The sequence below is a fragment of the Halichoerus grypus genome, chromosome 7 (assembly GCF_964656455.1).
Source record: "Halichoerus grypus chromosome 7, mHalGry1.hap1.1, whole genome shotgun sequence".
Lineage (NCBI taxonomy): Eukaryota > Metazoa > Chordata > Mammalia > Carnivora > Phocidae > Halichoerus > Halichoerus grypus.
Genome location: NC_135718.1, coordinates 68,538,608 through 68,554,350, shown reverse-complemented (window position 1 = coordinate 68,554,350; position 15,743 = coordinate 68,538,608). Strand labels below are relative to the sequence as shown.

Below are 15,743 nucleotides of genomic sequence, written 5' to 3'. Positions count from 1 at the left end.
CTGGAAAGGGGCTAATCAGTTGACATGACACATCCTAGGAAAGAATCAGTGAGCTTGAAGAGTGGTCAATAGAAATTATTGAAACTGTAACATGAAGAGACAAGAAGAACGATTAAAGAAAAAAGAACCAGAGCATCTAAGAACTGTAGGACAATATCAAACTATCTAACATATATGTAATTGGAATTCCAGAAAGACAAGAAAGAGAGAGAACAGAGCACAGGAATTATCTAAAGAGATAATATAAGAGAATTTTCCAAAAATAATAAAAGATATCCACCCACAAATCTAAGAAGCTCAGAGAATCCCAAGCAGGATATGAACATGTAAACTTCTTTCCATTACTGCTGTCTCTCTCCTAATTCAAGTCCCCATCTTTATAGCCCAAACTACTCCAATAGCCTCCACTTGGTCTTCCTGCCTCCACTCTTGTCCCCTTACTATGCGGTTTGTAAATGACAGTTAGAATGGTTTAAAAAAAATAAATAAACATCACTTCCTAGCTTAAAGGCCTCCAGCTGTCTCCCACTGCATTTACCATAAAATCCAACCTGTTCCCTGTGGCCTGCCATGCTCCGAGTCCTCTGCACCCTGCCTATCTCTCTGCTCTTGCTACTTATTCATCTTTTTTTTTTTTTTTTACACTCCAAACATAGGGGCCCATTTCTGTCCTACAAATACATTGGGCAACTTCCACGTCTGGTTCTTGGTTCTTGTCTTCTGTATGAAACATGCTGTCTTCAGAGCTGAACAGAGCTGAACAGGGCTTCAGAGCTGAACAGGCCAGTTTTTAAGTCTCGCTTTTTCAACCTTCCCCCAAAAGAGTCCACCAAGTCCTTTTTATCACATTACTTCACTTCCATCTTAATGAATATCAGAAATTATCCAATATCCACTAAGAAATCATCCAGTATCAGAAATTATCCAATTTATTTATTTGTGCCTTGTTGATCTCCTTTCTCTTAGGACTATGTTGCTCTTTGTGGGAAGGGAACACATCCTTCCATGGCCTCAGTGTTTAGAGTGGTACCTGGTATGATATAGACATTCAAGATTTCCTTGTTGATTGAACAAGTAATTAGTTGAATTGAAGAATAAATACTCATTAGGAGCATAAGCTCAGAAAAAGGACTTAACGTTCAAAAGACACCATCAACTTTTTAGTTATCTATAGTTAAGTATTAGAGAATACTTTTAGTTATGTGGGTATACCGCTCAGCTGATAGGCAAAGCCAACCATATGACAACACATAATTTATTGAGTGATAATAAGCCACCCTTTTCCCTTTAAGAGGCCTATCATTTGATTATTCATATTTTATTGGTTTCCTGGTTTTATTACTGCCACCCAGAATCAAATTATTAACAAGGATTGAGAGATTGGACAATATTTGTACAAATATTTGCCTATTTCCTAACACAACCTTGACCTCATTTTTAAAAACTACGTACTCTCTGAACAGATTTTTCAAATGACATGTGACCAAGGCCCAGCCTTCTGGCAGGTGCCAATGTTCCTGTCTGCTGTGTCTGTCATTTAGACCTCTTCCACACTCCTGAGTTCACCAGCCCCACCTCACCTGTCCCTTCTGGACCATTCCGTACTCTCTCTCTCCTCCAAACCACTTATCCCCTCTAGAGCCCCCTGGAAAATGAAGAGGCGGTGCTACGTGATCTGTTACATTCCTTCCAGCCCTCAAACTCTTTTATGCTATTTATTCTAAACAGGATGTTTTGTCTCTTCCTCATCCGTTGACTTCCATTTTCTGCTGCTCCATTACAGTCGAATGAAAGAGGGGTTGTGTCCCAATCTCTGTCCCTACCTTTTAGAATATTTCTTCCATTCGTACTACCCTTTAGATGATGCTCCACACATCTGTTTTTGTTCAGATACATACACAGCATTCTATTCCATTTTTATAGTTAATCAAAACGTACAATGAAGAAATTTAAAGGATCATCTTTTTACAGAATCATTTCACACCTCGCTGTGCAACTACAGGAAGCCCCTGCACCCCAAGTTCCTCATCTGCAAAATGAGGAGGCTGGAATTTATGATGTCTGCTGGAAACAGCCTATTCCAGGAATTAAAAATTTTAAATCCTGCACAGTTTTTGCTTTGCAAGAGGAAATTCCAAGCAGGGAGGAATGAATTCACACCCTCCCCCACACCCCCCCACTCCCCTCGAATGTCACCTGGATTCTCCCTTGCCCCTTTAGGTTCCATGGTTTTGATACTTCCAACCTCCACCACTCCCTAGGCAGGCCTTTCAAAACTGGCTAAAGAGTGGATAAAGCACTCTCTTTGTTTCTTTATAGAACAACTAAGTAGCAAACCAAAAGGAAATCCAGAGATTTTTAAACAGTAAATCTGTTTCTCTTCAATCCAGGAAAGCAGCAAAGAGCATTTGTCCAGGATTTCCTTCTCCTGAGACACCCATGCTGGAGCCCAGAAGGGCCCAGACAGCTCTGCACACACCTCCACCCCTCAGAGATTCCCACTCCTCTGGGCCACATGATCCTCGAACACTGCATTGTCTCCCAGCACACAGAATTTGCTGAACCTAAATATTCTGTTTAGTGCCGGAGTAATTAAGTAAGACTCTCTGGTTCAATCTGCTCAGACTCCCTGAGTCCACATATTGAGTATCAGCTTCAGGCTTGAGGGGGCACCACATTTCTCAGATGACTTGTACAGTTAGAAGGACGGGCCCAGTGTCCTGGACCCCAAAAAGCATCCCTATCAGGGCTTCTCAAATTTTGAAGTACATACAAGTCAATACGGGATCTCACTAACATGCAAATCCCGAGTCCATAATTACGACCGAGGCAGGTCTCAAGAGTCTATATTTCCAGCAAGCTCCTGGGTACGGCAGTTGCTATTGCTCAGCTGACCACACTGTGGTCACAGGTCCTAGTCTAGAGGTAGCACACTGTTTCCCTACAGAGGACCAGGTAGTAAATATTTTCGGCTTTGCAGTCCACAGAGCTCTGGTGAAGCTACTCACCTCTTCCAACAGCCACTGTAGCGAAATGCAGCCATAAGCAATATGTAAACAAATGAGCATGGCTCTGTTCCAGTAAAACTTTATTTACAAAAAAAGACGGTGGGCGACAGTTGGTCAACCCTTTCCCTAGTCTGTCTCAAAGATGAAGAGATAAGCTCCCCTGTAGAACTCTCCCCATTGTTGACATCCACAGCTAAAGTCTCATCACCATGAATATCCATCCACATAAAGGACCTCCCACTGAAGGCTAAAAATACCATACCTCAACCATGGAACGACACCACCGAGTACAGTATGAACTATATGTACCGCTAGTAATGGTTTTTCTCATTCTTCAAGGTCTTCCCAAATTCTAAACCCTTCTATCTCTATAAACAGTCTTCAAGAAGAAGGTAAAAGCAGTTCAAGTTTATGGATTTTTGCCTTCTGTTCTGAAACCCACTTTCTGTTTTCCAAATGTGTGGAGTGCTGAGGAAAGCATATCTTTCAAAGGTTGTTAACATAAATGTTCTTTCTAATAATTGTTCCAGAATACTGACCTGCTTGGAATTAAATCCAAGCATGGGGCAGGGCTATAGCCCAGGTGGCTTTGAAAACATGGTGATGTTAACACAGAGGGTGGTTTGAGAAGCTGTGGTAGACGTAGGTTATCAGAGTAAGCTCATGTTTCCAGAAGTTGAAGCAGATTAGCCGTTGGTTCTTAGACAACCCGGGGCAGATGGAACAGAAGCCAGTCTAATACTTCATTTCTGAGAACTTCAGAATTGGTAAAAGAGTCAACTTCTCAAAAATCCAGGCTTTCATTCAGATTGAGCATATTTCCATGCCATGTGCTCTGAGGACCCTGATCCATTTCAACATTCAGTAGCACTGGACTTAGAATCGTCAGCTAGTGTGCAGCAATCAGCCATAGAATAGTAGAACTCAGACCTCCCCAAAGGGTTTTACCAAGCACTTCTCTCTACCAAACTCTCTTCCCCCCCCATCCAACCCCACCCTAAAGTGCCTCGGGTAAGCCCTGAAGGCTTGGTCTTTTCATAGGCCTTCAAATCAAAAGGGGTACTTGGGCAATAGCTGCTCAGCTCAAACCAATTTTTGAGAGAAGGCAGATTGCCAACTAGTAGTTAAAAATATAAAAATCTAGATACTTGTAATCCTCTTTTAAAAAATAGATATAACAATAATGTGATGAAAATAGGAAACAGTAATTACTAGAAACAAGATAATCCATCTTATTTTCACTCCCCATGGTCCCTGTCTACATGAATTTTTTTTATTACTTACATAATTTTTCTATTGGGAGAAAATAGGTATAAACTTTATGGAAGGCAATTTGGCAACATTAAGCAAGTATCTTAAGGCCAGATATCTTCTCACATAGTATCTCCATATTTAGAAATTTAACCTAAGGAAATAATTAAGAAGAAAAAAAAAAGAGTATAGGCATAGATTTAACTAGAAAGATGTTTATAACAGCAGAGACTGAAAACAACCTAAAGTCCAGCACCGAGAAGTTGATCAAATAAAATATTAAATCCTTATGAAGGAATGGCATGCAGTCATCACAAATGATGTACAATAACTGACAGAAAAGATATTTATATTATATTATTAAAGAAAAAAGACACAAAATAAATGTATGATAGAACTCTACAAGAAAACCCTAAAACATTAGAATTTTTTTTCCTCTCCAAATTAGAATTTGGAGATATTTAATTTTTACATTTCTACATTTGTAATTCTAATTCTTAACAAGTATTTATTACTTGGTCTATAAAGTACTACCGATATTCAAATAAGTGTACTTATGATCATAGTTCACCTATGATTACATGTTCTGCCTTTCTTATTTATATATTATTTCTTTTATTTATTTCTTTTTAAAGATTTTATTTATTTATTTGACAGAGAGAACGAGAGAGCACAAGCAGGGGGAACAGTAGAGGGAGAGGGAGAAGCAGGCTCCCCGCCAAGCAGGGAGCCCGATGCGGGGCTCCATCCCAGGACCCTGGGATCATGACCTGAGCCGAAGGCAGACGCTTAACCATCTGAGCCACTTTAAAGGCTTTATCCATTTTATAAAACAAGGTAGGAACATGGTGCTGACAAGCCAAGTGCCCTTTGGCAGACCCTCAAGACATGAGAGTAACCTGATGTCCTGTTTTCCCTGAGATTTCTAGGCCTCATCACCTCCTTTGCTCTTGCGAAGTGCTGACTCATTAGGAACAGTAATCCTGGGGTATCAAGGAGATTTTGTTTTAATACTCTCTTATTTTCCAGGGTTCTCCAAAGACTTCTAAAGAAGGGTTTATCCAGCATTTTATACCTCAGTTCAGGAATCAATTTCTACCCATTTTAATTCAGGGTTGACCATTTGCACCCAGCAGGAGTTACAGACGAACTGGTTGACGTTCTGTGATGTGTCACTCTCGGGGAGAGATACAGCTCACAATGATCCTTTCCGCCTGGCTTCAGGAAAATTAGAATTCCATGATCAAAAGGCAAAAAGACAAAAGCTCTCCTGGAGAGCTCCCCTTCTGTGTCCTATCTTTCACAACATATTGTTTTCTCACATCAGAGTTTCTTTGAAATGATTAATCCTTTTCCAGAAGAATTATCTAAAAATGTGTTACAATAACCAACATATGGAAACAACCTAAGGGCCCATCAATAGACGAACAGATAAAGAAGATGTGGTACACACACACACACAGACACACACACACACAGACACACACACACACACACACACACACACAGCAATGGAATACTACTCAGCCATAAAAAGACTGAAATCTTGCCGCTTGTGACAACATGGATGGACCTTGAGGGTATTATGCTAAGTGAAATAAGTCAGAGAAAGACAAATACCACATGATTTCACTTATAAGTGGAATCTAAAAAACAAAACGAACAAATAAACAAAAGACAACCCAGACTCATAGATGCAAAGAACAGAGGGATGGTTGCCAGAGGGGAAGGGGTTTGGGGGGTGTGAGAAATGAGTGAAGGGGACCAAGAGATACAAACTGTCAGTTATAAAATAACTAAGTCAGGGGATATAATGTATAGCACTTGGGGAACACAGTCAATAGTATTGTATTAACTTTGTATGGGGACAGATGGTAATTAGATGTATCATGGTGGTCAGTTTGCAATGTACATAAATGTTGAATCCCTATGATGTACATGCAAACCTAATAGAATATCGTATGCCAATTATACTTCAATAAGAAATTAAATACATAAAAATGTGTTTAGCCCAAACCTAAAGTTTTTACACCATTTTCCAAAAGGTGATAATCAACCTTGTTTTAAAATAGATTTCAGTGTCACTTAGAAGTCTCTTTGCTGAAGAATCACTAATTAGATGGCAAGCCCCAGTCACGCTTGGGAGGAATTAGAGCAGGGCTTTAATGAAGATTCCTGCAGTCACAGGAGCGTTAGGGAAATGTTTCTGTCCCAAATCTAGTTCTGGTAGTACCACAAGGCTTTGTCAAGGCTGCTGGGAGTTTTGGATAATAACAACAGAGGCTTTAAGTTTTACTGAAGAATTTAAACTGTCCCCGTGGGAGTGTGAAATCGAGTGTTCCAGTTTCTCTTTCAAAAGTAACCACCTTCACAGTGGAGTTCTAGACACCTGCCCACAAAACCAGACCAAACACTCCACATGTGCTCCCTAGTCCCTCCTTGAGCCGCTCATAAACACTCAACAATCGTCCTTTCTGTAGAAAAATAGCACCTGCTAAAAGATAACAGAAGAACTTCTATTCATTCTTGAAAAGTATCTTACATCATTCCTTCTGGATTTGGGAGGATGTCTTAGTTCCCTGAAGCTGTGGCAATGCGTATAAAATTGAGACACCAGATTCTGCATAGTCCTGTTTCCCACAGATAACTTTCCCACTTGGTTGAGCAAATATCACACGTGCTTACAATATTTCCTCATAACTTTGCATTGTTGGTTGAGGATAGAAATGTTCGAAAAGTGCCGTGGGTACCAAGGGAAGGATGACCAATGATTTTTTTCCTGCATAATCTTCGTTCTTGAAACCATAGCTCATTATCCAACTCACTTTTCCTGGCCAGAGTCTTAGTATCTTTTAAGATTGCATGTTCATCTCAATTCATGTTGGTTTCCACTCTCCACTGAGTCTAAAGATTTATGTGGAAACACCTAGAACTAGTTCTGGCCTCTAGGCTGTGAAAGGTAACAGCTTGTGAAATCTGAATGTGAACCTACACTTCCTGTCTTGGCAACTGATCACTTTCTTTATTTGTGAAATGATGTCTCTTCTGCAAATTTCCCACTCCAAGGTGGATGTCTAATGTTTTTCCCATTTCTTTTCTGATTTTCTGATTTGAAAATGTTAAATTACAATAATAGCACACACATTGTAGCAGATGAAATTATATAGTAACTGAATACAACAAATCTATAATAGGAAAGATTAGTCCCTTCTCTTCTCATCTATGTTACCTTTTTTGTCCATTTCCAGTTGGATGATACAAGGTAACCATGGCAAATTGCTTATGTCTTTCCTCCTCAAGCAGAATACATAGTTCATGTTGGGCCATTTGGAGACCTTCTACCTCTTTGGGGAGTGAGAGTTTACTGGAAAGAGGTTATTGAATGATAAGTGTCCAAATTTGCCGATGTAGTTGGGGTCATCAAACAAGGGACTCTAACTCTGTCAGGCCAGAATCACTGACCTCAGGTGCCAAATAGTCCAGTTGTGTGGCTTGGCCTTTGGATAGAAAATTAAGGTGAATGTTCATTAGAAGAACTGACCCCACTCTCGCCTGGGGACCTGAACAAGGATTTGACCTGATTTTGAGGATTCTCCCTCCCAGGGTCAGGTACTGAGGACACACTGATAGCCACGAGTTGGCACTTAGAGGCTGTTCCATTTTCACTTGGGAGGTGGCAGCCCCAGGCAAGTCACTGGGGAAGAAGGCTTACAGCAGCCTGCAGAGGAAAGTATGACTTGATTGGCAGGGTCCCCACATTCCCGCTGCCATGAGTGGCAGAGTCCCAGCAAGAGAAAGTCTCTGGGGGAAAATGATGCTCCCTTCTTAAAAGGGCACACACCCAAATTCTCAAATAAGGCCCACGAGGAATTATATCTTCCCTCTAGGCTGAGAGGCATTCTGGGGGTAGAAAGGGCTGGAGACGCTTTGAGAGAGTAGGCAAATTTCTGCTCTGAAAGCTGAGGGGAATTCTGCTCTGTAGGAAATAGTGTGTCCTTTCACTGAGGGCTGGGATAGTATCCTTCCTGCCTTCAGGGAAGATGAACCAAGCGCGAGGAGGCATCGGACATTTTCCCACAAGTGGGTGGGAACACTTGCACTTAAAAAATCTTTTTCCACGGAGGAAGGGGGCCCTCGATGCCATAAATCCGGAAGGGCCCTCAGGATAATTTGTAAGTCAACTTTGGGAATGAAAAAGCCCTGCTTCTGCATTCTGGGTGCCCTTTGTATAGAATCATACGATCTCAGGGGGGAAGGGCCGAGTAAGTCATCTTTGCATGCCCTTCCCATTCCCAACACCCCGTTCAGAGCACTGGATTCATTTCAGCATTTGTCAAATGACTGAGGAGGGAATGAACGAATGAATGAATGAATGAAGTAATTCCTGCCTTCTGCCAACTCTCCAGGGAAAAGGCCAGGCACCCTTCTCACACCCTCTTCTTTGCACCTGTGCCCCCGCGCCCTGCCCAGCCTGCGCTCACCTTGTGCTGCTTCCACATGGCTCCCAGCGGCTTCACCTCGTGCTTGCCGTGACGGCCCTCCTCCAGGCACAGGTAGCACACCGGGGTTCGGCAGCTCACGCAGTACATGCTGTAGTTCTCCATTTCGTGTTCGGGGCACGTAGGGAACTTGCGGGCCGAGCTGCCCCCCGCCGCTCCGGCGCCCCCCGGGCTCTTGCAGCCGCCGCCTCCGCTGGGGGCGCCCTGGGCCGCGCCTGGGGATGCTGAGGCGGCCTCGGCGGGCGCGGGCGGCGGCGGCGGCTGCACCAAGCGATGCTTAGCGAAGGGTCCTCGGGATGGATGGCATTTGAGCTGGCAGGCAGCGCAGTAGAGCACGTCGCACTGCTCGCACAGCGTGGCGGCCGGCTCCGGCGGGGTGCGGTCGCACAACTGGCAGATGGCCACTGCAGCGGCTGCGGACGCCCCGTGCACGGCCCCGCGGCCCTGCTGGTACCGTTGCACGATGGCCTCGAGCAGCCGGTTGCGCTGGAAGCCGCGCAGGCCTCGGTGGTCCAGGGACGCGCTGCGGTGGCACTGCGGGCACGTGATGGAGCTTGAGGAGGACGAGGACAGCGAGGAGCAGGCGGCACCCCGGGCCGCGGCGGCCGAAGAGCCAGGCGGTGCAGGCACCATGGGCAGCACGCGAACCCCGTTGGGGGACTTGAGGCTGGGGGTGTAGGAACCATAACCGCTGTCTGTCTCACTGTACAAGCTCAGCTTGTCCGCGTGGTCCCCGCCACCTCCCGCACCGCCGCCCAGGCCGCCGGCTGCGCTCCCGCTCGCGCCGCTGCAGGCCGGCCCCGCCGCAGCGTCGTGGTCCAGAGGGGGCGCCGCGCCGGCGCCGGCGGGTAGCCCCGAGCCCCGGGAGTGCAGAAGCGGCTGGGGCAGGTGCTGCTCACCGTCCGGTGTCTGCACGGCGATGGTGCGAGCGCAAGGAAGGCAGACGTTGTGGGAACAGGGCAAGATGATGGGCTCCCGAAACAGGGAGCCGCACACGGGGCACTTCAGCTCCTCCTCCATCGCGGCGCGGGCAGGCCGAGCTGCTCACAGCTCCGGAGACAGGCGGAGGGGACCAAGCGTGGTTAGCACCGGAGAGGCTGCAAGCGAGGGCATTACACAGGCATGGCCACTTCACAGCCCGGGGGCACGCCCCTCTCTCTGTCCTGGGGCCACCGCCCTAGGACCGCTGGGGGCAAGAGAAGGGGGAGGGTCCTCACCTCCTGCCCGCGAGGCTCCTGCGCCAGCGGCTTCAACCTGCGGCCAGGGTCCGGAGCCAGTCGGCTGCCCTCTCGATGGCCTGTGAGGCGCTCTAGGTGATGAATCAGCACTAGCGCCGCCGCTGGCTGCAGCGCGCGTCTCCTCTGCACATCAGGACCAGCGGCCGGGCTGCCGTTCCCTGGCTGTTCGGTTTCAACCCCTCGTCTCCAGTGGGCAGCTGCTCAGGGGCTCCCTTTTGCTCCGGCCCCGCCCCAATCAGAGCGATCAGTAGGTGAGAAGGCGGGTGAGCAGGCCCCTTGGCCGTGGGGCTGGGTTCAGCACCACGAGGCGACGGACAGCGCCCAGAGCTTGAGGTGGAGCCGCCGCGCCTCGCGCGCGGACTGAGCGGCCGCCACCTGGCGTGCAGGGTCGCAGCTCCAGCGACTGTCTTGGCGGGGCCCGGCTGGCTCCGAGACCTCCGCTCGCCGCCCTCCCCGGTGGCTGCTGGTGCGAACCAAATGCGCCCTGGGGCTTTTTCCCCGCGGCAAGGACTGACCCGCTGCCTTGGTTCGCTGCTGCCGCGCCTGCGGCGCCTCTGACCTTGGTCGCGCGACGCTGCAGCCGGCGGGCGGAGGGCGAGTGCCCGGCTGGCTCGGGAATCCCCTCCCCGCCTCCCTCCCGCCGCCGCCGCCGCCGCCTCCCCGCGCGGCGTGCTGAGGAGTTGTAATTTCCAGAGCGGAGAGTAGTGGGGGGCGGGGGGAGCCGAGGAGGCGTCAGCTCAGCGAATAAGGGCTCGCCTTTTGCTGCTAGGGGAGTCAAGGGGCAATTTTAAGGGTTTCGTAGAGAGGATCGTGGTTAATAATAATCTATTATTTGGATGGAGATTGCATCTTGAATTAGTACAACGCCCTGCCCCGCCCCTGCCATCTTCCCCCGTGCCCACTCCCGCGCCCCCACCCACCACCATAAAAGAAGGGGACCTAAAAAGCCAGTTGTTTACAAATGGATAGGTAGCATGGTTTGACAGTCGCTTCCCGAATCTATGACAGAGCAAAAAATGCAAGTCACAAAATGTCGGACAACCTGAAGCCAAAGGGTGAGGTTTTATTTACGGATTGAACCACAAGCCATTTTCTCTCTTGGTTTCAACCAAGAGTTCTCATCCGCGGTCGATGCCAGTCGTCCATACAGTCTGAGTGAGGACACAAGGTAGGATTTCTAAAATGGGACTCCCTGGCGAAACGCGAAAACGCGCCAGTTTAGGCCCGTTGGCCCTTGGAACAGGGCACCCGGGACCCAGTCCTACCCTGCTGCGGATGGGGCGGTTTGGGGCCGGCGGGAAGTCAGGGAGCAGAGGTGTTCGTTTTATGAATGGGGAAATCTCCACGCCAGCCACGGGCTACGGGAACAGCCTCCCACCCGCGGCCCTGGCTGTTTCGCCTGCTCCGCTGTTCTCTCTCAGCTGCCGAAGGAAGGATGGTGGGGGGAGGCCGAGGGCTCGGTGGGTGGGGATAGGCAGAAGGAAGGGCTCGCCGCGCGGCAGGCTCTGCCTACAGAAGTGTCACCAGGCATGAAACAGCCACAAATTAGGAAATCGTTTGTTTAGAAATGATATGAATATTGAAGTCACGCCTCCCTCCCCCGTTCTCAGATTTTCCAGTACTCCAAACAAAGACAAGATAGGCGCCACAGAGCAATGCGTGGAGTCTCAGCATTTGCTAGTCACCGGGTGAGGGGGCTGCTCTGGCTGGCGGGTTACAGCAGGAAAAGGCTGCAGCCCTGACTACGGCTTGGTGTCTAAGGGACAAGGATCCCTCGCAGGTAGACCTCTGGGGGAGAGGGGTGGCGATGCTCTCCTGACAGTAGTCTGTAAGGCCCGGCCCCGAACTTTGGGATTGCCAGCTCCTTTACTGAGCAGTCTCCTCACCCTGAGCAGCTTGCTTTTGCTTTCCTAGTCTCTGATCTTGCATCTGTCAAATGAGTCAAATTATGTATGCGAACTAAATGAAGTAATCCTAAATACAAATTGCATAGCCTACTTCCGGCTTTAACATCCAATGACTCTTCAGTTCGGTTTTGTATTGAGCAGCCTGGCTCCAGTTTGTCTTAAGGTTGAAGAGCAGGCAGGTCAACCTCGTGCCAGATAGAGCCCCGCGGAGGTTAAGAGACCTGACGTGACTTCCCTTCAGCTATAGGGGGCTTAGAACAATTATTTAACCAGGTATCAAGTATCCCCAGGTGGAAGATGGTGACAAGCCTGTCCTAATCCGCCTTCTATAGATAAAGTCTTAATGAGCTGGATCCTGCCTGCAACGCTTTGATAAGCCTTCAAGAAAGTTGCTACAGTATCAGGTCCTGGATGCCTGGCATGAGTATAGGTAGGTCTATGATTGAATGCACTCGAAGATGCATTTCTTGTCATTTTAACATTGTGATCTCTCAGTCCAGCCCAGCCCAGCCCAGCCCAGCCTCCTGGTGACTGCAAGGAAAGTAAGAACCTCTGGTTCTATTGTAAACAGCCTCCTCCCCCACTAAGTAGTCATAAACCTGAGACCCACTCTTTGTCATTTTCAGACTAAGGTAAACTGCTTAGGGGCATGGGGAGGGCTGCTGGAGGGGTATATAAATCTTTCCCTGTACAGAGGACCTACAATTCCAATAACTCTGTCACTCAGGCTGAGCATGATTTTGTTTCCTTGGGGAGGAAGCTCATCTAATACATCAGAATTGTACACCTATGCATTTCTCTCATGCCCTCCATCCCCACCACCTCAATTCCACAATCTATCAGCTTAGCCTTGTACTGCACTGTTGCTAAGGCATTGCTCACTTGGGAGATGGGTATTCTACAGCGGCTTTGTATGATCTGAGGTTCCACAGCCAGTTCCAACATTTCACTGTATAGAACCATAACTACTAACGATTGTCAACATTGCCTATAAAAAGCTCTCTTTCCATCCCAACTTTGCCACATGCCATAGGTGTAGAAAATTATAGCTCTAGTGGAAATCTTCCTTTCTTTCCTGCAGACGGTATCAACAGATCCACATGGAAATTTTCTCCTTTTAAATCTCAGGTTCAAATAGGTTATTTTCTTTTTGTTCTTGTGTGTGTGTGTGTGTGTGTGTGTGTGTCTATGTGTGCATGTGCTGTTAAAGACAACAGGCCCAAAATGGAGTCACTTATGCTAAGTGACTCACCGAACTGAGACTTAACTTAATTACAATTTTGGCTCTCCTAGAAATGAAGTCTGGAACCAGTCAATCAGAAATCGCCTGATTAGCACTCACTAGGTAATCTGCCTAAAGAGCCTTGTCATCCCCTAGAGAAAGTCACCTTGTAATAACCAACCCATTTTTTTTTAATCTAGTATGACTTCCTTGTGCAAATAAAAGTCTTTCATTTTGTATAGCTTCAAAGAGCTCCTTTCTATCTGCTAGATGGGATGCTGCCCAATTCATGAATCACTGAATAAAACCAATAAGATTTTTAAAATTTACTCAGTTGAATTTTGTTTTTTAGCAATGCAGCAATTTTCTTAATATCCTTTACTTCTGATCATCTTAGTGTTTAATTATTTCTATGTGCTTCTCTTTCCTTTGGTCATCTCCGTCTCTATTCTAAACTACTTATGGATCTCAGAAAGATGGCCCCATATTTAATTCCTGGTTATGAACATAAATCTCTCTAGTGTCATCCTAAGTACTCCATTTCCCATAGCCCTGTTTCTTCTAAAAGAGAAGCATTTGGACACATTGGAACAGCACATTAGTAATTAAAACTCTACAATGCACTGTCATCAAGGCAGAGAAAAACATTCTGCCATGAGTTTCTTTGTGCTCCAGGATTTTTTCTTTTTAAGATTTTATGTATTTTAGAGAAAGAGAGCATGAGTGGGGGTAGGAGCAGAGGGAGAGGGACAAGCAGACTGAGCGCAGAGCTGGACGTGGGAGGCTCGATCTCAGGACCCTGAGATCATGACCTGAGCCAAAATCAAGAGTCAGATGCTTAACTGACTCACCCCTCCAGGATGGTTTTTATGCTTAAGTGTCCCAGAAACACTCCAGAGGCAGAATAAGTTGCCTCTCCTCCCAAAAAAGTACAAATAAGTTGAGTAACTTACTCAAACTAACACAGCAAGTTACAAGTAACATAATCAATCTGTTTTGTCCTTTGAATTTCCAGTATGAAATAGAAAGGTATTTAAGGCTTTATCAACTAAAAATAGATGCTGTATTTTAAGCATAAGAATCCTTGAAATTTTTAGATGAAACCATGATATTTTTCTTTTTTTATTTTTTTCCTTTTTTTTATTTTTTAAAGATTTTATTTATTTATTTGAGAGAGAGAGAATGAGAGAGAGAGCACATGAGAGGGGGGAGGGTCAGAGGGAGAAGCAGACTCCCTGCCGAGCAGGGAGCCCGATGTGGGACTCGATCCAGGGACTCCAGGATCATGACCTGAGCCGAAGGCAGTCGCCCAACCAACTGAGCCACCCAGGCGCCCTGATATTTTTCTTTTAAGTTTTTGTTTGTTTATTTTTTTACAGTGTAGGACGATTCAGGAAATTTAATAAAAATCTATAGCCCAGGAACCATATGGTCTAAAGTAGTTTGAATTTAACTAGAAAAAAGCGGCCACATCCACTGCTATGCACAGAGCACCAAAGCTGCTTTGTGGCAAAGTTAATGAGGAACAATTACCGCTAGCAACACAAAGCATCCTCTCCAGGCCATAAAACTGGCTTCTTCTCCAGAAGACAGATCCTATAGAGGAATCTTAAAATCCAGCCACTTTCCCTTTCAGACTGGTGCTTAACAGTCTTCTAACCTTTTGAGTACCAAATAATGATTGCCCCACACCTCCTCCAATGTCGAGACTCTTCTCTACAGATAAGGATGGTCTCGGAAAGGCCATCTTTCTCTCGCTGCATCCTTTGCAAGCAAAAGGGTTTGGAATAAAATATCAGATGAAACAAATTGACTCCAATTTACAGGGCTCTTTATATATCCAGAGTATCTTCATACTGCATGGAAACTAGTATTATTACCATAAAAGCAATTTCAAATATTTCCCCATGGTTACAAATTTCAGTCATGAAAATTGTAATAGTATTTTACATTTTCATAGCATCCTTTCATATATAGTATCTAATCTGATCCTTACAGCAACATAGACTGGCCTGGGAGATGATGAAAATGAAAGATGGGCTCTGGCTTACATGGCAGATTCTCATCAGTCATGCTAATTCAACTTGATCCCAAATCTAGGCACAATTGTTTAGTCCAAGGGCAGTCACCTGACCAGGCTGGGTCAGTTAGAATCTTCTCTTCCTAGAATGTAGAATTGGAATCCAGAGAAAGAATCCAGATGGGATGGGCCTTTAAAATCAAAGTTAATGAGCTGTTGTGATCTTAGAAAAAGCAAAAGAAGCAGAGAGTGAAGAGTCAGGCTGAAATGCAGAGACAGTAAAGAAAGAGGGTCTTCTGAGGGTCCCACAACCTTGCATGTTTCTGAGACCCAGCTACACTCCTACCTTTAGTTTACATGAAATACCCTCTGCCTTCGTGATATTATGATGTCCTTCTTTCCTTTCAGAAAAGATAGGCACTCAGAAAAGAGTTAAAAAAGACAAGATTGGGTTGACCCATCTGCTTATTCAAGTGATTAAGGTAATGCCCTTATTTAGTCGGATACTTCAATCAACTCCATCTGGATGTTGACATTTTTCTGCTTTCAACCTGTTTTTATTGAATAATAGCCTTGACTACTCTTTGTTTTTGCTCTT

At 45.9% G+C, this 15,743-nt stretch overlaps 1 protein-coding gene across 2 annotated transcripts in view; it reads right to left on the bottom strand.

Moving 5' to 3' along the window:
• Positions 1 to 10,550, bottom strand: part of TRIM67 (tripartite motif containing 67) — a 50,117-nt gene extending 39,567 nt beyond the window's left edge. For both annotated transcript variants that reach the window (XM_078077701.1, XM_078077702.1), the window contains exon 1: positions 8,741 to 10,550. In XM_078077701.1, coding sequence (XP_077933827.1) covers positions 8,741 to 9,778 — 1,038 coding nt within the window. In that variant the 5' untranslated portion in view covers positions 9,779 to 10,550. The remainder of the gene's footprint in view (positions 1 to 8,740) is intronic.
• Positions 10,551 to 15,743: the final 5,193 nt, after the last annotated feature.